The sequence below is a fragment of the Peromyscus maniculatus genome, chromosome 7 (assembly GCF_049852395.1).
Source record: "Peromyscus maniculatus bairdii isolate BWxNUB_F1_BW_parent chromosome 7, HU_Pman_BW_mat_3.1, whole genome shotgun sequence".
Lineage (NCBI taxonomy): Eukaryota > Metazoa > Chordata > Mammalia > Rodentia > Cricetidae > Peromyscus > Peromyscus maniculatus.
In genome coordinates, this window is record NC_134858.1 from 108,737,321 (window position 1) to 108,759,766 (window position 22,446).

The 22,446-nt window shown below is 42.0% G+C and overlaps 1 protein-coding gene across 32 annotated transcripts in view; it reads left to right on the top strand.

Moving 5' to 3' along the window:
- The window catches only part of Lrrfip2 (LRR binding FLII interacting protein 2), a 108,478-nt gene that overhangs the window by 70,284 nt on the left and 15,748 nt on the right, over positions 1-22,446 (top strand). For 15 of the 32 annotated variants that reach the window (XM_042281792.2, XM_076577195.1, XM_076577188.1 and 12 more), the window contains 4 exons: positions 2,337-2,408; positions 10,405-10,575; positions 17,797-17,889; positions 20,025-20,117. In XM_042281792.2, the coding sequence (XP_042137726.2) occupies positions 2,337-2,408; positions 10,405-10,575; positions 17,797-17,889; positions 20,025-20,117 (429 nt within the window). The remainder of the gene's footprint in view (positions 1-2,336; positions 2,409-10,404; positions 10,576-17,796; positions 17,890-20,024; positions 20,118-22,446) is intronic. The other 17 variants (XM_076577201.1, XM_076577200.1, XM_076577206.1 and 14 more) reach the window with 3 other exon arrangements.

Sequence of the window (22,446 nt, forward strand, 5' to 3'; positions counted from 1 at the left end):
AAAATATTTGGATTTACAAAGAATAGCAGACTATGGGACCTTTTGAACCGTTCTCATATTAGGTGCTTAAATACAGTTTCTCAGCATTTCATAGTAAAGTATAATATTTGGACAACAGAAATAGCTGAGCTAGTGGACAGTTTACTGGATCCATTAGTTACATCTCCATCATTAACCCTTTTATTTGGAAGATGAGGATGTACCAAAAATTATTTTGACTGTCTTATTTGCTGAATCTGTTATCTGGGTCAAGACTTGTGAGAACAACTGCATTCATCATTCACTCACTCACTCACTCACTCACTCACTCACCCACTCACTCACATTTTTGAACAATTGGCAGTGGACATGTAGACAGTCAATCATATTTGGCCTTCAGGAGATCACTGAAAAGACAAACTGATTCGAGCCAGTTAAACCAGTTAATAGTATACAGCAATACTAAGAACAAGTTAAGTTAGTTCAGAAAGGCATCATGTAAATTGGACTAGGAACAGAGAGAGCAAAAGGCTTTTCAGAGAAGCACGTTCAGAGCTGTCTTGAAGGGAGAATAAAAGTAAAGCAAGGAAGCTGAAGTCTCTCTTGAATGGATTCCGAGAACTTGAAGGTTATTGGTACAGAAGACTTGCCAGAGCTTAGGAGATCAAGGAAGGAGGGGTGGGGGTGAGGCGTGGAGGTGGGGATCTAGGGGCACAAATCACGGCTGTGCTGTATCGGATAGGAGAGCAGTTCTTAAAAGTGACTCTGGCCACAGTCCTGAGGGAGCATTAGATGGCAGGAGAGGCTGGCCCCGGGCCTGAGCAGTGAGGTGGGCAAGTGCAAACCCCCAGGGGGAAGGTGTGAGCGCTGGCCCTGAGGAGGGGTTTGCAGCCCGAGGACTAGGGTGGCAGAGTGAGTCGGGAGAGAGGGAAGAGCCAAGGGTATCCTTTCTTCTTTTCCTTCTCTTTTTGTAGAAGTGAGGTTGCTTATGTTTCTATGGGTTGGCTTGAGCAGGTGGAAAGGGAGGCTGAGAGTTGAGGGAGAGCAGAGGACAGCTGACAGCAGTGTCTAAGGCAGGAGGAGATCCGGCTTACCTGGAGGGCATGCCCGTGGCCATGCCTTTCCACTGCCACCTAGCAGAGGAGGGTGACTGTGGCCTGGGGCAGGCGCCTGTCTGTGAAATTGCAGGGCAGCGGACAGGAGGAGGTGTAGAACAGCGGCCGGCCGGGAGGAGGAAGGCAGTTGGCAGGGCAGTGCAGCTATGCCTTGGAAGATGTCAGTGTCCTTTGAACTGGTGACCAGGCATAAGTGCTGGGGACACAGACTTTGAATAAGGAAAAGCCTTGCCTTTAGGGGTTGCGTTCTAATGGGACAGCAGGACACTGAGACAACTTCTTCCAGTCTTGGATTTAGGTAGCTCTTTCGTAGTACTTAGCATTTGTTTAGTTTTTTCCCCTTGAAAGAAAAACCTCTGAAGAGATGAGCTTTTGGGTCCTAGTGCCTGACTCCTGATGGGCCCTAGTAAAGTGTCTGCTGAATGATTCGATGAGTACAAGGCTGCCTCACCTCCCACAGACGAGTGAGATAGGCAGGGAACGCATAGAGCAAGATGGTCCCCAGCGGTCCGTCCTGTCGCCATTGCTGCACCCAGAGTCCTGTTGCAGTTTCCGCCACCTTGACTTTACACGACATGATTGGACACAAGAAATAATATTTTCCATTTAAAAGCTGGTCAGTTCTTTTAAAAGGATTTATGGAAACATTTGGAGCAAATGCTCCTCTCATCACTTAAATGTATCTATCCATCCTCTGAAGAGACTCTCCTTGGAAATTGTTTTCATTGTGTTTAATTTCCTTCTCTTTCTTCCAAATTAATGTGCCCAGTAACTAAGTGATTTTAAGTGACTTAGTTTTTATACTGTATTTCGGTTTTTGAAACTTATACATGAAGAATAAAATTTGCTTCCAATTAATTTACTATGTATTTTACTAGTTGTAAGTGAAGTATTATACTAAAAAATATTTGTGATTTATAAAATTAAAAACCTTAAATTTAAAAATGTTGGAATTTATATACATTTTTACCATATATATATTTATCTATATATGTATTTATATTCCTGCTCCCATTTTCTAATGCTGTTTTCAAAGGATTCACTGCTAAGACAGTATTGATACTAGGTTGATTTCTCTGGTTCCACTGTCATCTGAAGGATTTGCCTCTTGCAGTGGTTTGGGAGTAGGGGGTATTTGCATTTTTATATTTGGATTTCTCTAGCAAACTAAGTTGTGTTTTCATCTGATTCCTTTGAGTTCTGAGATATATTTTTGCAACGGTTCCTTCCTATGTCCTGCAGGACATCTATGACCTGAAGGACCAGATACATGATGTAGAAGGGAGATACATGCAGGGGCTTAAGGAACTGAAGGTACAGGGCTCCTCATTGCCCACGCATGCTCTGTATGCAGAAGTGTTGGTAATGGTGGTTCCAGAGTCCTATTAACCTGCTGCTCACAGCTTTACTAACAGCCTTTGTCCTTCAAGCATGTGCTTAACTTGCAGTGCACAGGAAAGGGAAGCTTGCAGTCTGGGCTTATGTTCACATGTCTAGTGTTGTTTTGGGGGGAAATCTGAGCAGAAGATAGTATAACTTGTACTTTTATTATTTTGACACAGGGACTCTCTGTGTAGCCCAGGCTGGTCTTAAACTTATGGTCTTCTTGCCTTGACCTCAGTGCTGGGATTCTAACTGTGTGCTGCCACAGCCAGCGCCTTGCAACTTGCAATTTTTACGGCTTGTAAAGTATTTAGTTGTCCCTTGGGTCTTAACCCTACATTAGACAAACACCTAAAAATATTCCAAGGACATTTTTTTTTTTTTTAAATTGAGAACTAGACCTTGAAATTCTTCCCAGCTCAATGAAAACATTGCCTGATTCTGTCACCAAGTCCAGTCAGTCTTAGAAGTGGAAGGAGGAAGCTTTGTTATGTCCTTTGAGAAGAAGGGACCTGAAGGCATACATACTGATTCTTTTCTTACCTGTATATAAGTTAAGATTACTTATATTTAGTGTCTTAAAGAATTCAGAGCTGCCGGGCAGTGGTGGCGCACGCCTTGAATTCCAGCACTGGGGAGGCAGAGCTAGGTGGATCTCTGTGAGTTCAAGGCCAGCCTGGTCTACAGAGTGAGATCCAGGACAGGTACCAAAGCTACACAGAGAAACCCTGTCTCGAAAAACCAAAACCAAAAAAAAAAGAAAAAAAAAAAGAATTCTGAGCTGACAAGGTGGCTCAGTGAGTAAAGGAGTGGCCACCAGGCCCTATGTCCTGAGTTGGATCCCTGGAACCCACATGGTAGAAGGAGAAAACTGGCACCTGCAAGTTGTCCTCTGACCTCCACATGTGTGTGTGTCCTGGCATCATTTGTGTCTATGCACGCGCACGCGTGCGCACACACACACACACACACACACACCAATAATAAGTGTGATTTAAAAAATTTAAGAGATCTAATCTTTACAAAAAATAATTTGGAGGTCAATTTGAATGACCTTTATCTATTCCCACAAGGATGTCTGTACTTGCCAGTATAAATGTGTCAGGCAGGCATTTGGTTGTACCTGGCATTTGGTTATGCCCCCCATCCCGTGTTTCAGTATAAAGTTCAAGCTGGATATTGTAAAGAAACTAGAGATTTCTTTAGACATGACAGGCTTAAGATCCAAACCCTAGCAAGTCTCTAGAAGAGCGAAGGCAGGGCATTCCGGAGGTGACTCAGCACACGCCACATTTCAAACAGGCTTCATGATCTGAAATAACTCTACTTTCATCACAGCTTTCATGTAGGGAGTGTGGTCCAAAAGGAATTCACAGTGAAGACGTGGTACCAAAAAGGACGAGCATCTGTCCTGTGAGGAGTGCCCTTGGGGTGAGGCTGTCAGTAAACATCAGGAGAGCTCCGTCAGTGGATGGGCCCATTTATTTTCACTGATCTAAATCTTCAGGTCTAATCCTACCTTTAGGGCTCAGTGGTATAACTTACATCTTGCAACAAGGAACAAACTCAGTACGTTAGAACATCCAGGCAGCAATCAAGTCATCAGAGGAATTCCTAGCTGGCTTTGGCTGTTGTTTGTTTCATTAAAACATTGTCCTCATGTTTTGTATCTATCATTTATTAAATTCCTTGAATAAAAATACCAACAAATTTGATTTGAAATTAGAACAGGTAAGATGCCCTCTTTTAATTCTTATCAGTGTATGATTGAACTTGACTTTAGATTTCTATTTATCCTTGAAATGATTCATTTAATTAGAAAAAATGGCAATAGAAATGTATGTGGTTGATGATTGACCGTAGTGTTGTGGCATCTGCTATTAAAAAGGGAGCTGCTTCACTGTGCACAGCGTTGTTCGTGGTGATTGTGTTTACGTTCGGAGTGTTTGCCCTAGACCCCGCCACCCTTCCTTCAGTAAGGAGTGCTGTAATGTTTGCCCCATGCCATAGAGTATCCTGATAGTATGTATTGCTCAGAAAATAGAGTTAAATGTATTAAAAAGCATAAATGATATAAAAGATCTGTAATGATTCTATAAAGGATTAAATCCATTTACAAACTATTAAGCATAATTATTGAATTTTAATACAGAATTATAGGGATAAATAAAAGAACACAATTTAACTATTTCTAGTGTGTACAAGCTTTTCATGACATTGAAAAAATAGGAAGCTGTGGAACAAAATGTATGTATACAGTTCACATTAAACTAGGCAAGAGGGTATGTGGATACAGGAAATAGCCCGAGTCATGTCTCTGCTGCCTCTGCAAGGAGGGTAGGCAAGGAAGAATTTTGCTTTGTAATTTTTTTCTCCCCATAAAAATCTTACCACATTTTTTGCTTAGGTATTTTTAAGAGCAGTTTTTAACTGGTAGTTAACATTTCAGAATTATTAAACATTTTCTTAAAACCTGTTGCATGAACTTCTCTGGTCACACTTAGTATATCTGGTCTACTCACCTCAGATAGGGCACCAGAAACAGACCAGAGTAGTGATTCTCCTCCAGCCTAGCTTGGTGAGCTGGTGAGCTCCTGGGGCTTACTTACAGGGGCATGGGTGACCCCCAGACAGTTCTATCACTGGAATGTCAACCTGTGAGGGATTTAGGCTTCCCCATAGCTGCATAGATGCCTCCCTCCAGTTCAATTTCCAGTCTGGGTACTCCTGCACCTCCCTAGATGATATATATCTGGGGCAGAAGTACATTCAATGGGCAGGGAGGTGCAGAGAGCAGGGAATGCTGGGAATTTTAAGTGAGGATCTCATGACATCTCTTCACTTTTTCTTATGAGAGAATGTCAATAGGCCTAATCTTTTTCTTTTTCTTTCCTTTTTTTTTTTTTTTTTTTTAAAAAATAGGTGTATTTGTGTCTGTGTACTTGTGTGCATGTCCATGGAGCCAGAGGTGCTAGAGTTACTGTGAGCTGCTTTACCTGGGTGCTAGGAACCACACTCAGGTCCATTGCAAGAGCAGTATGCCCTCTTAACCACTGAGCCATCTCTCCAGCCCCAACAGGCCCAATCTGTTGTGGTTAATTCCAACTGCTCTGATTAAGATGCTAATGGCCATTACTCTGGAAGGGATAGTGTTTCACAGTGATTACTGTCTGACCAACCTGCAGTCCTTCAGTCTCTGTGTGGTTTTCATCTGAAAGATGAGGAAGGAGTTACCTACTCAGGGGATTGTCTGCAGTAAGGCAATGTGAAGAGCTTGAAAAATGTTCAGTAAAGGCTGTTATTATCAGGTATTAGTCATGACATTATTCAAGAGCCTTTAAACCTGATGCATTTGTAGTTGACACTGTGGTGTTTCATATCTGAGTACTGAACTAGAGAGGAGTGTTGGTTTGTCAGACCGTTGATTGGGCCTGTAGTTGGCTTTTACTGTTTGACTCGTTCTAGCCATGATAGCACTGATTATTTGATTTTTTTCCTCCACAACTTATTAATTATTGTGCATCAGATCCTTTGGGCTTGGTGTGTGTATTAGTCAGGGTTCTCTAGAGAAATGTAACTGATTGTGTGTGTGTGTGTGTGTGTGTGTGTGTGTGTGTGTGTGTGTGTATGTGTATACACAAACACGTACACATACACACTATACACACACATACAATTATATGTATATTTATATAAATGGGATTTATTAGAGTGACTTAGAGGCTGTGTGGTCTGACTATTCCAACAATGGCTGTTATCTTAGGGAAAGTCCAAGAATCCGATAGTTGTTAGGTGAGACTGGATATCTCAGGTGGTCATCAGTATATGCCGGAATCCCAAAGAAGTAGTCTGTAATACCAGTAAAGGACTAACCTTGTTACCAAGACTGAAGACAAGCAGGCAAGACCAAAGCTCCCATTTTCAGTGTCCTTTCTATAGGCTGCCACCAGGTGTGGCCCAGACTTAAGGTGCGCCTTCCAACCTTAAATGATCCAATCAAGAAAAATCCCTCACAGGTGTATGCAGCCACTTGGGTTTTAGTTAATTCCAGATGTAGTCAAATTGACAACCAAAAGTAGCTGTAACAGCATGCCACATGCTTATAATCCTAGCACTTGGAAAGTAGAGGCAAGAGGAGCAAAAACTAAGGCCAGCCTTGACTATGTGAGCCCTTGTCTCAAAAACAAACTGAAGTCAAGGTGGGGTGGACAGGAGAGAGGAGGGAGGGGAGAGAGAAAAACACCTCTGGATGAACCAGACTTGGTACACACTGGAAGCCCCAGGTACTTGGGAGGCTAAAGCAGGAAGAGGACTTGAGCCTGTGAGTTCAGACCAGTCTGGACAACATAGCAAGAACCCCTATCTTGAAAACAAAACAACTATAAAAAACTTTGGGTAAACAAAACAGCAAAAACACAAACTGAGATTTCAGATGCCAGGATTAACCCTAAATGTGTATAAAAATGTAGAATCTAGAAACTCCTCTGGAAAGTTGAGAGGCACAGCTGGGTGCTTCCCTTAGGCAGCTGAGTCTCTGCATTCTTCGCTGTTGCAAGCTTCAGCAAGCAACCACATAATCTTGATCTAAGCAGAACAAACCCAGCTCCGAGAGATGAAGGCACAGTTTGGGCTTTATGTCTCTGGGGACCCCAGCCCAAATTTAGCATCCTTCATCTTCTAAATCTCTGAAAGTATCTATGCCTTTACAAGGACTTGACGTTTTGGTGGCAAGCAGTTAAGATTAATCAGGTCCTTAGAATGTGCTGGTCACCATCTCAGCCTTTTTGTCTTCACTTTTTGTCTTCACTCACCTAGGATTTGAGACATGGAGAAGAGCAGTTCATCTGTCATTGTGTAGATTATCTGACATAAGTGCCGGTTCATTTTTATTGATTAATTTTGTTTATGACCTTCCAGACAATGTTCTTCTGTTCATATCTTTTTTTTTTTTTTTTTTTTTTTGATTTTTCGAGACAGGGCTTCTCTGTGTAGCTTTGCGCCTTTCCTGGATCTCGCTTTGTAGCCTAGGCTGGCCTCGAACTCACAAAGATCCACCTGCCTCTGCCTCCCAAGTGCTGGGATTAAAGGCGTGCGCCACCACCGCCTGGCTGTTCATACCTTTTATTTGTAGGAAAGTGGGAATAGATATATCTTTAAGTCCAGAAAGAACTGTTGAATGAAGAGTTAATGGACTAGGAGAAGGAATCTTTTTTTTTTTTTTTTTTGGTTTTTCGAGACAGGGTTTCTCTGCGTAGTTTTGCGCCTTTCCTAGAGCTCACTTGGTAGCCCAGGCTGGCCTCGAACTCACAGCGATCCGCCTGTCTCTGCCTCCCGAGTGCTGGGATTAAAGGCGTGCGCCACCACCGCCCGGCTAGGAGAAGGAATCTTACCAGCTATAAGTTGGTTAGTATATGAAGTGTCCACTTTAGGCAGAGAACTAAGAATAAAATGATGAAGGTACTGAATTCAGGTACTCCCAAACAAGTAAGAGGGTTCTGCAATTGGGTTATGAATGCTTATTAGGGAAATATCTGGGCATAGATAATCAAAGCCTAAAAACATTTACACCGTGGCTTCAAAATGCGGGTATATACCAAAATCACCTGGAGCTACTTAAAATAGAAATCTCTGGTCTCTATCTCTGGATTTGTATTCAGTGGATCTGGGATGGATTGAAAATTGTGTTTTCACGAAACTGACTCAAAATAAGAACAAGATTAGGATATCTTTCCACCTTGGCACTTTAAAAGTCTCCCTTAAAAATATTTTTATTTATGTTTGTGTATATTGGTGATTGCCCACAGAGGCCAGAAGAGGGCATCAGATCTCTTAGAGCTGGAGATACAGGTAGTTGTGAGCTGTCTGTAGTGAGTACCAGGAATCAAACTTGGGTCCTCTGGAAGAACAGCTAGTGTTCTTAACTACTGAGCCATCTCTCCAGCCCCACTTTTAAGAGTCTGTTATGTGCTTTTACAGGGAAATCATGCTGTACATATTCTACATGGACCTATTTGCATCATGTATTTTGTCTATGTGTCTAGTTTTTGAGCTTCCTTGGATTCTGTTATGCATGGAGTCACACCCCATTTTATATGCTACTGAACTGTGATAAGGATTTTTTTCCACTGTTAGCTTCTTAGATGAAATTTGGTATTATATGAATAGATACCATTGCATTTGGACCTTTCTATAGTTGACTTTTTTTTTTTGTTTTGTTTTTTGTTTTTTGTTTTTCGAGACAGGGTTTCTCTGTGTAGCTTTGCGCCTTTCCTGGAGCTCACTTGGTAGCCCAGGCTGGCCTCGAACTCACAGAGATCTGCCTGCCTCCGCCTCCCGAGTGCTGGGATTAAAGGCGTGCGCCACCAACGCCCGGCCTATAGTTGACTTTTTAAAATATGCTTTTAGTTAAATGTTCTCAATATTATTTTTAATCATACCTGTATTCAGTTCTGGTTTGTGAAGCATAGAATTACAGAATCCTATGGTTAGAGCATTAGCCTCTAACTGCCAAACTGTTTCTAGAGTAGCCACGTCCACTTCCACCAGCAGCATAAGCGATCCAGCTTCACCATACCCTCCCCAATCCTCCTTTCTTTCAGGGGAAAGGAGCTTGCTAGAGATTGAGGTGCGGGTCTCTTCTACTGAGCATTTGCCCTCAGTCCTGTATCTAAAGATTTGATTACAGACTCTAGCCATTTTAGTAGATGAGACATAGGCTCACATGGGTGGTTTTGGTATGCATTCTCTAATGAGTAACGATGCTGAGCATGCATCCATGTACCCCTTGGACATCTATGTGTATACCCTCTTTGGGGATCTGCCTATTCAAGTTGTTATCACCCTGGGTTTTAGATCTTTTTTTGTTGATTCTGTAGTGTTCTGAATGGAAGTCAGTTGTCAGAACACTTAAAAGTGCTTCCCTGTTCTGTGGGTTGCCATTAGCAGTATAAAGTTTTACATTTTAATAAGGTCTCCTTTTTCTCTTTAGCTGAGAGTGCTTTTTGTATAATTTTTGTTTAAGAAACCATTACCCACCCAGAGTCATGAAGACTTACTTCTGTATTCACTTCAGAGATCTTTGGTTCATTTTGAGCTAATTTTCATGAGTGGTGTTAGGTAGTCATTCGTCTTCATTCATCAAAGAATGAAGTTGTCCCAGCGTCATTCATCTTCCCTTTGCATTATGTAGACACCTTTGTCAAAAACTGCTTATGTGTGAGGTTCTGGTCCTAGGTCTGTTTTACTGATTTTGATTTTTTAAACATTTGTACTAGTTAAAAAAGTATCTCCAAAAGTGATTACTTTTCTAAATGAGTTTTTCTTTTTATCTTTTGATAAGTTAATAGGCAATTACAATTACCAACTTACTTGTTCTAAAAAAAATGTATATGCTATCTTAGGTAAAAGCTTTTGAATTATATGAAATTTCAGGCACTGTGCAATAGCTCTGGAGTAATTTAAAATGTTTGTCCCATTCACATTGGCATTATGCACACCGAGAAACTCCTGGAAACAAAATCCCAAAGTGGCAGAATTCAGAGAAGGGTGGTTGCGCTGCGAGAGGCGGTGTTCTCTCGAAGTGCTGCATTCTGAACACCAGACTCTACTTATTAAAAACTACAGGAGAGAGTCTGAAATTGCGAATGATTCTGCATTTCTACTTCCTAAAAACATATGTTTTCTGCACACCTTTCCATCGCTGCTTTATTTTGTGTTCTTGGCATGCGAAGAGAACACTTCCCAGAAAGGCGGCATTAGTGTCTTATCACCCTTCTGCTACATGTGCACGCTACTAAACAAGGAGTCCCTAGCCTGCTTGTGTGGTGTGGAAATGCTTCTTCATGTGCACTAGGCCATACTTGGCTGTCGTTCACTCATGTGCAGCCGCCATGTTGTAGATATCGAGCTGATGGTTTTTGTCATTTAGGAATCTTTGTCTGAAGTAGAAGAGAAATACAAGAAGGCCATGGTGTCCAATGCCCAGCTAGACAACGAGAAGAACAACCTGATCTACCAGGTGGACACCCTCAAGGACGTTATTGAAGAGCAGGAGGAGCAGATGGCAGAGGTGTACAGAGAAAATGAAGAGAAATCAAAGGTAGCTGTTCATCTTGTATACCCTTTTCTTGGTTCAGAAAATCAAAGCCTAGCATTTAAAGAAGATGGGCTTGGTGGGAAACTGCAGAACTGAGTGGTCTGAGAAATTAATTAGTCACTGCCCTATCAATTAACATTTTTTTGTTGTTTTCTGAAGGAAAACTTTTATCCTTTTTTAAGTTTTTAAAAACTCGATTACAACTCACGTATTATTCTTTTAATTATGACAATGACATTAATTTGCTTCTTTCTTTCCATTTTAAATGGAATGACGTAGAGCTTAGTGAGATAGGGAATTTTTCCTGTGAGCTTCTAAGTTCTCTAAGAGATTCCACTTCCAAATAACCAGTTAATTAGAAGCAGCAGTTTAAAGACGTGAGTCAGAAACTGACAGATGTTTTCTTAAGAAGTTGCATACAGTTGGAGCACAAAGGCCACCGTCTAAGTGCCAGATCTGCCCTTGGGCAACTGCAGCAAAGAAGTTGGTTTCTAGTAAGAGTTGACTGGACCTGGACCTTTTAAAGGGTTGGTGTCTAAGCAGAGAATAAATGGATATTATTGCTAGAGATTAGTTACTGCTGTATTGCCAATATAGGAAAGAAAAAAGTAAGAAAACAGTTTAGGAAACATGTATTGGTTGAATTGTTGCACACAGTCAATTGTACATAGTAATGGGAATAACAAGTTGTATAAGTGTTTGATGAACTTCCATAGTAATGGTGTCCAGTGTAGGCTCACTGAACTGAATTTACTGCTCAGGTGTGGACATTAGTGACATATAGGAGAGACTGCAGTTATGAGGACAGGAGATATATGGAACTCAGTTTCCTCTGTCTTTCTGTGATCTACAGCTGTTCTTTAAAGGCCTATTTGAAAATGCTGCTGGGGTGTAGATGTGTGACTATAAGGTATCTTTCATGTTAGGTCAGGATAGGCCTTGAAGAGGATGCTGTGGTGACAGTGAGTGCTTTACTCTTTGGTATTCTGTCCCAGAAACCAGTTTGGAGGTTCTGAATCATCATCTTTGCCTGTTCCAAACTGATGGTACCTCTTGCAATAGAATGCCCATCTGCACAGAACCCATAGAGGCCAGCTTCTCTGAGGTACTGCATTATGGTAGCAGATGCTGAGAGCTCTATACATCAGCATTGTTAAAGTTGTCACCAACCCTGGAACCCTGAGTTCAGTTCTCAGGACCTGTGTGGTGGGTGGATGGAGTGGAGCAATTCTATGAGTTGTGCTCTGACCTCCATTTTTTTTTAATACACAAATAGTAAATAAATAAATATATGTTTCTTAATACACAAATAGTAAATATATTTATATTGGTTTTTTTTAAATATACAAATAGTAAATATATATAGGTTTTTGGAGACAGGGTTTCTCTGTGTAGCTTTGGGCCTTTCCTAGAACTCACTCTGTAGCCCAGGCTGGCCTCGAACTCATAGAGATCTGCTTGGCTCTGCCTTCTGAGTGCTGAAAAGGCATGCGTCACCACTGCCTGGCATAAATGTATATTTTTAATTTAAAAATGTTTTTAGTTCTTGTTGGTATCATAATAAATGCATGTTTTATTTATTTGTTTTCTTTAGGTTTTTGTTTGGAGACAGGCCTCACACACCCAGGCTAGCTTCACACTTGCTAAGTAGCCAAAGATGATCTTGAGCTCCCGTGCCTCTTGCCACACCAGTGCCAGATTTCAGTGGGCACTACCGTAGCCAGCTTATTGGCTCCGTCTTTAAACATGTCTCCGTGTCGGTTAGCAGCAGAGCACTGACTGGGAATGTGTGGAACGTATTCTCAGGGTTGGGGATAGCTGATAGATGCTTGGACACCTGTGTAAGAGCCTGGCAGGGCAGCACATATCTGTGACCACAGTGCCGGGGAGTCACAGATGAGTGGATCCCTGCAGCCCACTGGCCAGCCAGCTAATGCAATCGTTGAGCTCCAAGTTCATTAAGAGACTTGTCTCAGCAATAAAGTGAACACCAACTGAGACAGAGCCTGACATTAACCCACGGTCCTCCACATACACATGTACACACACGCAGGTACATCCATTCATACATGTGTACACCACAAACATACAAAAGTATTATTTTCTTAATACTTACTTTAATAAGAAACTAGCTTTCTGACATTTAAAAACACGTTATTCTGTGGTTAAGTATACTTGCTGTTCTTCAAGGGGACCCAAGTTTAGTTACCAGCACCCACATGAGGTAGCTCACAACTACTTGTAACTCCAGTTTCGCGATATCTGACACCTGCTTTTGGCCTCTGTAGGTACCGGCATGTGGTACACTTACATGCATACAGATATTCACACATACACACAAAATAAAAATAAATCTTTAAATTTTTTATTGATTTTGAACACAGAAGAAGTATGAAGAGACTAATGAGTCCATCAGCTTCCCATTGCTACTGTCAACCCACAGTTAGCACACCCTGTCCTTTTCCTGTACTCTATATTAAAGTAAATTCTAGGCATCTAATTTTAGTAATTAATCTTGACAGACTACATATTGAAAAGCATGCAGTAACAAACATTTCAGGGGCTGGAGATGGCTAAGCAGATAAAGCCCTTGTCATACAAACTTGAGGACAGGAGTTTAGATCCCTGGCAACCATGTAAACACCAGGAGAACATGGCAGACCACCAGTAATTCTGGGAGGCAGAGATGGGAGAACTGGAGTAAGCTGAGTAGGGAGACCAGATGAATCAGTGAGCTCTGGGTTCAACGAGAGACTCTGCCTTAATATAAAAGGTGAGAGAATGAATACCTGACATCTGCTGCAGCCTCCGCACACACTTGCCCATCTGACACCTATGAACATGCGCCTGTGCGCGCTCGCTCTCTCTCTCTCTCTCTCTCTCTCTCTCTCTCTCTCTCTCTCTCTCACACACACACACACACACAACCAGTTCACACTTGAAAAATTACTATCAACTTCTTTATGTTATATACCCAGTCACTGATAAAATTTTAGTAGTTTTAAAATGCCACATACAGTTCTCCTTTTTTTATACTTAGAAATCAGAAGCTAGCCATGGTTGTGCATATTGTACTCCTAGTACTTGAGAATCTGAGGCAAGAGGATCATGAATTTATGGCTGGCCTTGGTTACACTGAGAACCTTTCTCAAAACAAACAAAACCAGAAGCTGGTTGTGGTGGCACACATCTTTACTCCTAGTGCTGGGGACACAGAGTCAAGAGGGCATTTGTGAGTTTGAGGCCAGCCAGAGCTGTACAGTGAGACCCTGAGACCTTGTGTCATCCCCTCCCCACCCCACAGCCTCTCCCAGCCACACCCTCCCAGGATCCAGATAAGTTCCACACTTTGAAATGAGTTGCTATGTTAAGTTCCACACTTTGAAATGAGTTGCTATGTTTTAAGACTCATAGTTAATAGGTTCCCTTTCCTCCCTCCCTCATCCAGTGTAGATACTGAGGAAATTTGATTGCCTGTCCCAAGGCTCGCTGTTCTGAAAGACATTGCCTCCTCATTCCAGGGCATTGTTCTTGGGCCCCAGCTCTTTAGTTCCTGTGAGCAGGCCCTTGTTGTAGAGATGTCACCGTATGTAAAGGGAGCCTGCTCTAGGAGTGCGCTTCTTCCTACAGAGCCCCCAAGCTGGTTGTCGTTTCAGGGTATCTGATGCCCTCTCCTGGCCTCCACAGTCACCAAGCGAGTGATGCACAGACATCTATGCAGGCAAAACACCCATACACATAAAATTTAAAAAATGATCCAATTCATATACAGCTTCCCATTTAAAGTCTGTGATTCAGTGGAGTTTAGGATATTCACATAAATGTGCTTCTATCACACCCACAGAGAGTATTTTCATTCTCCCAAGTAGAAGCTGAATACTCCTTACCCATCATTCTCCTGTGCTTGATCCCCTGGCCTCAAGTAACCACTGACCTTTGTATCTGTGTAGATTTCCCCATTCCAGACTTTGATATTAACAAAATCATAAAAGGAACTTGTTCATGATTGTCATCTTACACCTAGTGTAGTAATCCCAAGTCACCCATGCTGCAGCACACACAGAAGTTCTTCATTTCTTTTGATGGCTTGCCTGTTAATATTCCATTGTTAGGGTAGCCACATGTGTTGAGAGGTCCAGCAGCATTAATTGATATTTGGGTTGTTGTTCCCTTTGGCCTTTATAAAAAAGGCTGACATGAACATCGTGTACTTTTGTGTGGACACTGTTTTCCTTTGTCTAGAAACATAGGAGTGGGATTGTTGGGTCCTCCAGCCACGGCATGAACTGTGTGAGGCAGAGCAGACTTTCCAAAGCAGTGTCAGCGTTTCAGTGCATTTCACTGCTGCACTCTTTGTTCGCAGCCTCTCCAGTGTTTACTAACGTCTGCCTGCCACGTCTAGTCATCATAGTGGCTTTGATCTGCATTTCTCTGATAAAACTAAGGGTTTCTAGTATCTTTTCATGGCCTTATGGTTTATCTTGAAATTGCCCATTTTAAAATTTTTATTATTGTTATAAAACTATATTTCAGATATAAGTCACTTACCAGATAAATGATTTACAGATATCTTCCACCATTTCTGTGGTTCTTTTTAACTTCTTATTCTTTGTTTATTAGCTTACAGACATCTTTTTTTGTCTTTTTATCATGTCCATCTTTAAAGAGGATCTTCATCTTTATTACCTAAATAGACAATTTGCATAGTTTTGGAAGTCACAATAAAGACTCCTTTGCCTTTATAGTTTCAAAATAAGGAGTTGTTATGCCCTCACAGTGACCAATCGTCTTCATCAAAAGTATCTTTATGAAGTTGAATTCAGTGTTGGGTGTGACAGCTTTTGTTCCTTTTGATGCTCAGATTTTACCACTTCTGGCTATTGTGAGCTTCTTTTGGGCTGATTCTCAAGTTCTTTGGGAGGCTCACTGAGAGCCTCCATGCTTTCTGACAGAAGAACATGCTTTGGCCTTATCTTTGGATCCATCCTTTGTCCAAGCAGTCCTATATCTCTTCCCACGGGCCTGGCCTGCTCTTGCTGCTCAGTCGATCACTTCATAGGCCCCTTAGTGGAAATAATGTATGTGGGGTTTTTTGTTTGCTTATATGACAAAATACATTGTGCTGTGATGGATCAAGTTTATATTTATGACTCTAGGGATTGTCCTCAGTCCCTCCATTCTCCATCTCCTTTGTGCCACACTGCAACGTCTAATTCTTACTGCTTTATTCCAGGTCACTCAACAGAGCAAGACTAGGTCACACCAGTGTAGTTACTGAAAGGAGTCATAGTGTTTGGCTTGGCTTTTTGGTTTGGCTTGGTTTTACTCTGGGACAGAGGCTATGCATAGTCAAAATATGTTTTTTTTTATATATATGAATTTTTTTTTGTTTGTTTGTTTTTGTTTTTCGAGACAGGGTTTCTCTGTGTAGCTTTGCGCCTTTCCTGGAACTCACTTGGTAGCCCAGGCTGGCCTCGAACTCACAGAGATCCGCCTGGCTCTGCCTCCCGAGTGCTGGGATTAAAGGCGTGCGCCACCACCGCCCGGCCAAAATATGTTTTTTAAAAGTTACTTGGAATAATTTAATTAAAAAAAAAAAAACTTTTATTATGGTAAAAATCACACCACAATAAATTTACCATTTTAGCCATTTTAAAGGGTGTCATTCACAGTAGGATGTTATATATATTTATGTTGTGTGTGAAATCTGTACATTTTATCTTGCAAAAGTAAACTCTAAAGAGTTAAATAAATAGGGACATTTGGCCCTTTCCCAGGCCCTTAGCAGCCCCCATCCTGCCTTCTTCAGTCTGTGACTGACTTATAATATAGTCCCCAGTGCTCATGATAAGAGTTCCTTCTCTCAAAGGCTGAACACTGTTCCCCGGGTCTCCGCTGCACTTTACCCATCCACTCCTCTTTGCCAGGTATTTGGGTTGTTTCTAATAGAAACTGGGCTTTAAATTGCCTGACTTAGGTAAAAATAGGTAGATATGAAGTCAAAGGAAATGAATTCAGTTTATCTTTCTTCTTATCCTCATTTTCCTCTTTCTTTGGAGGAATTCTTTTTTATTTTACTTCTATTTTTCAAAAGATTCTTTCTTTTTATTTTGTGCATGTCTGTGTGCCACATGCATGCCTGGTGCTTGTGTAGGTCAGAGGAAGGAATTGAATCCTCTGGAACTAGAGTTAGAGATGGCTGGGAGCCACCACGTGGGTGCTGGGAACCAAACTCAGGTCCTTTGCAAGAGCAGCGAGTGCTCTTACCCGCTGAGTGATCTCTCCAGCCCCAGGAAGTTCTTTTTATGCTTAGTGAGTCATCCTTTATTTTTATAAGCCAAGAAGATATGTTAGCCAATGTTGATTAAAAACACACACAGCACTTGAAATGCATCTAAACACATGTGTTTGTGGCCCTCCTTTCTTAGAAAATAGCAGCCCACTGTAAATGCTGTTCTGCTTGTGACACACAGATCTTCACTCCTTCCAGCTCTGGCTACCCCTCTGTGCAGACACTGCTCCACTAGCGCCCAGTTTGCGGACGTGCTTGCTGTCCAGAAGTCAGCCGGCACAACAAGGAGCTGCTTGGATAGTTCTGTGGTTTTAGCAGTGTGTCTGTGATAGAGAGCCATGGCGGGTGGATCCACGGGTGACGGCACATGGGGGCTACTGTGTTTCTTTCTCTCCCTGGAGCATGTTTGACGGTGGAGCTGTCCCTGTCTCGTTTCCTGGGCTTTAGCCTGGTTTTCCATGTTGCCAGTGGTTTGTGTTCTTGTTGTTATTTTATTATCTTATTTTAGGAGTTCTCCAAATGGAAAAGTAGCAATAAATCTTTGTCCCAGAATATAAATTATAATTTCTTGTGTAGCTTGTCATTCCTCTCTTTACTTTGTGGTAGCTTTTGCTATTCTAAAAATTGTAATTTTTATGTGGTCTCTTACCCCACTTACCCTTTACTGGTTTTGGATAGTGGAATCATTTAAAATAGTTTCCTTTACTCTGCAGTTACTCATTTTTAAGAAGTACCTACAAGTTGCTGTCCCTTCTGCTGCCTTTCTTGCCCTCATCAAACAGGATGGAGATGTAGAGTGTGACCCTTTCTACCAAATGCAAGTCATCCATGCAGGCCTGGGTCTGGAAGCCAGACTTGGTCTCGGTGTTAAATTACATGTGTTCGGCCTTGTAGCCCTTGACTTTATAACAATATCATTTGCTTAATAACAGGAGTTAGAAAGGCAGAAACATATGTGCAGTGTGCTGCAGCATAAAATGGATGAACTCAAAGAAGGCCTTCGGCAGAGAGACGAGCTCATTGAGGTATGTATTTGAACTGTGGAAATACTTAATTTTGAAAAATAGATGAATTGGATAGGGTGGTGGTGTGTTTGTTGGGAGAATATTACAATGCTGTAGAGCAGTGGTTCTCAACCTTCCTAATGCTGCGACCGTTTACTATAGTTCCTCATGTTGTGGTGACCCTCAACCATAAAATTATTTCATTGCTACTTCATAACTGTAATTTGCTACTGTAATATAAATATCTGTGCTTTCTGATGGTCTTAGGCAACCCCCATGAAAGGGTCTCTTAATCCCCAAAGGGGTCCAAACCTACAGGTTGAGAATTGCTGCTATAAAGAGTTTACTTATGTAAACAGTTGTCTCTCTCAAAAATTTTCCAACATGAAATATAAAGGCAAGTTTAAAGAGTGAATGCTCATACATTCTATAAAATCCCCCCTTTAATAGCAGAACTTTTAACCAGTATCTTGTATTCTTAAGCACTTTTCCCTGAAGATATCATGAGATGCTGGAAAAGGAAGCATTATAGGGTCTATTCTTTGGGTCCTAGTGCATGGCATCCTGTGGGACGTGATTCTTGAGGAGTAAGAATCTTGATCTCCACTCCAGTTGATGCATTTGAGGTAGCTGAAGAAAAGGAAGTTGTCAGGTCTTCCCCATGTGTGGCAGCACCTCAGCTGTCTGTGGTGGAGAAGCTCTGCACCACACTCCAGCATCCCAGGGTCAAGGATGGTGGTCTGCAGCAGCGCAGTACGTGCACCACCCTTGCTGTGGTTAACTGCCTCCGTTTTCATTGTTAACATAAATGATAATTGCATTATTATTGTATTAGGAAGTACACAGGAGAGGATAGATATAAGGCTGGAATTCTGTAATTTATCACCATGTTTTCTTGAAAAACAAGCCTAGGGTGCTAGGTACAAACTTTGAAAGCCTTAGTCTTTTTGTGCCTTTCAATATCAGTAGCTATTGGTCATGCATGGCTGAAAACTGAGTATCACACATAATGCCGTTGGGTCTCCAGAATGAAGATTTGCGCAATCAAGTGGAGAGTGTGTGAGTGGGAACATGTTGCTGGTAATTTGTCAGTGACAAATGGGGAACACGGTAAGAGGTCCAGGATAGCCACTTGCTCTGGTTGCCTTTCTGTTGCTGTGGTAACACCCATGGCCAAAAGCACTTAGGTGGAAAACGGACTTATTTCATATATTTTCAGGTCACAGTCCATCACTGAGGGAAGTCAGGGCAGGCACCTGAAGGCAGGCCTGTTTGCTGTTCCACACAGCATTATCTCCAACTAGGGAGCTCACTCAGAGCCAAGGAAGTGCACAAGAAACCATGGCTAGCTCACTGACAGGCTGAGGCTTACACTCCTCATACAGCTTCCTTATACAGCCCAGGACTATCTGCCCAGCAGTGAAGAGTGGGCTGGGCCTCTCACATCAGTTAGCAATCAAGACAATCCCTCACAGACATGCTCCAGCCCTGATAAAGACAGTTATTCGCCTGAGGCTTTCCCCCCAGGGGATTCTAGGCTGTGTCTGTGCTAACTAGGATGCCATCATTCCCCATCAGAAGACTAGTTTGAGAGCTGCTAAAAACTCATGTTTCTCTTACAGTTCATGATATTCTTGATATTTCAGCCAACAGAAAACCAGAGAGATCAAGCTGAAGATATATCTGTCCTTTTTTTAGTTCTGCTTTACCAAACACCATTCAAGTCTTCAGCTTGCTTTCTGTGGTAAAGGATCATTTGTTCACAAGTAAACGCAAGTTTCCTTTGGCAAATACAAGCGTTCCGTGTTTGGGTAGAAAGGGGCGCACACAGAGGAGTGCTGTGTGTCGGCAGGACCGCAGCTGGCCAGCTGCCTCAGCTGCTGTTGGGACAGTTAGTTTGTCCCAGGACCCTTTCAGACATTTGCCCGCCCCCTTTTCTTGTGCTGGTGCTGGAACCCAGGGCCAGTGCACACTCAGCACACTCTCAGCTTGTCCCACTGCCTCCCTTGCTTACTGTTGGACAAGGCAGTGAGACACTGGCTGTCACCTCCCCCCTCCCCTTTTAAAATTCATCTGCCTCCTTCTCATTCTGTTTTCCTTCTTCTAATGTCCTTGCTTTTTCTTTCTGCTTTTATTATTTCCTTCCCCTTCTTCAGGAGAATCAGCGCCTCCAGCAGAAAGTAGACACCATGACAAAAGAGGTGTTTGACCTCCAAGAGACCCTGCTTTGGAAAGATAAAACAATTGGGGTATGAGAGGAGATGGGGCTTTGGAGAAGTCCATTCCTGAGGAATAGACCAAGAAAGTGTAGACAATGTGAATAAACAGAAGAGACTTCCCTAGGAAACCTGATAGTGTGCCTAGAGAGAACTTCTCTTTCCAGACTCCATTCTTGTGATGCTCAGAAATAGAAACCTTTAAAAGAAGTGTTCTTTATTCTCCAAGGATTCTTATCCCAGAGCATCAATTCAAATTCTGTGGGTAGCTGGCTATTTTACCTTACAGAAGTATGGATTAAAAAGAAGTTGGAGGTGGAGGTGGGGAAAATGTTATCATGTAAATTGTTGGTGAATAAAGTAGGAGATTACAAATCAGTTTAGTGATGGAAATGGATAGGAATGTAAGATCACAGGGCTGCCAAACTGTGCCACCATCTCTAATTATAACCCAGCACTCCCCAGTTGGGGCCTGGTAGGGAAAACACCCTCACTACTGCTCTGTGTAGCATTGCAGGTACACTCCAACCATGCTGAAGGGTAGCAAAACTAGTCACATCTCTAGTTCCATAGGGCAGAAATGTAAAGAACTAAAGGTATTTTTAGATACTTTTCTGAAGCTTAAGTTACCAAATTTCCAAAATTCCACCAACAATTAGAAAATCTTCCCAGGGGACATTCTGATTGTGAATTACTTAATTTATATACATTTTTTCCTTGGAAAAGTGAAGTGATATAGGGGAGTGGGCACACAGAGTAGGCAGTTTGTGGAGGAAAAGTTAAAAATGTACATCTTGCCTGGGATGGCCATCTCATGAGGCAGGGAGGCCTGGGACTTCTCATTTGTATAGCTTTCTTAGCATTTTAAACTGGTTGTCTTGGACTAGCTTAGTAGCTAGAGTAAAACTACACACCCCCTAAAGGAGCTCATTAAAACAGACCTTGGTTTCCTACTAGAAAGACATGCCAGTGCTGGTTGTAGTGGCACATGCCTTTGATCCCAGAATTAGGAGAAAGGCAGGTAGGTGGATCTCGTGAGTTCTAGGCTAGCCTGGTCTATGTATTGAGTTCTAGGCCAGCCAGGGTTACACAGTGTGACCTGTCTCAAAAAGGAAAAAAAAGAAAGAAATGTATAAATATACATGCTGATGGCTAAGCTGTAAATTACTTGGCTTTTAATTGTCTGAAGTTTTCTATAAGATGTATTTAACTTTTGCCGGGGGTGGTGGCGCATGCCTTTAATCCCAGCACTCGGGAGGCAGAGCCAGGCGGATCTCTGTGAGTTCGAGGCCGGCCTAAGCTACGCAGAGAAATGCTGTCTCGAAAAACCAAAAAAAAAAAAAAAAAAAAAAAAGATGTATTTAACTTTTATTTTTGGTTGTGAGCCTAGCCTTTAACGGCTGAGCCATCTCTCCAGCCCAAGATGTATTTAACTTTTAAAGAGTAAACTTTTACAAACTGCTGAGATAGCTCAGTGGTAGAGGGCTTGTTTTCCAAGTGTGATGATTGATTTGGATTTCCAGAACCCACCTGAGGGTGGGAGGAGAGAGGAAAGTCCACAAGTGTTCCTCCACCTCTACTGTGTGGGTGTGCCTACTCATACATCATATACATACTAAGACTGTTTTTGAAAAATTAAATGTTTATTTTGAGGAAAATTAAGATTCACATACAAATGTATGAAATGATACCAAGATATCCCCACATACCCTTTGCTCTAGAATGTCACATCTTGCAATGCTGTATGTAATACAGTGTTACAGCCAGGACATGTCTGTGGTGCAATGAAGATAAAGCGCTTCCTCTTCTCCTTTTTATAGATACTCTTCCTACTCCTGGCCTCCAGCCCTCAGAGCCACTCTGTCATTTTGCCATTTTAAGAATGGTGTAGCTGGGCGGTGGTGGCACATGCCTTTAATTAATCCCAGCATTTGGGAGGCAGAGGCAGGTGGATCTTTGAGTTCAAGGACAGCCTGGTCTACAGAGTTCCAAACAACCAGGACTATACAAAGAACCCTGTCTCAAAAACAAACAAACAAAAGGAATGTTGTATAAATAGAAACTAACAGTGTATTATATATTTGGACTTAGATTTTTTTCATTCAGCATAACTCAAAAAGTTTATCTAATTTTAACAGTAGTTTATACTTCCTTTAGCTTTTCTTTGTGTTTATTACAAATAATGATCTACCATCTTAACAGTTGGACAGTTCAGTGAAGTTAAATTCCCCTGTATTGCTGTGCACTGTCCCCATCCTGTCCAGCTAATGGAACCCACTAAGCAATGCCATCCACCTCACCCCTGTCCACCTCTGCTCCACTCTGTCTCCAGGTTAATACTCTCGGTTCCTCAATGAGGTGG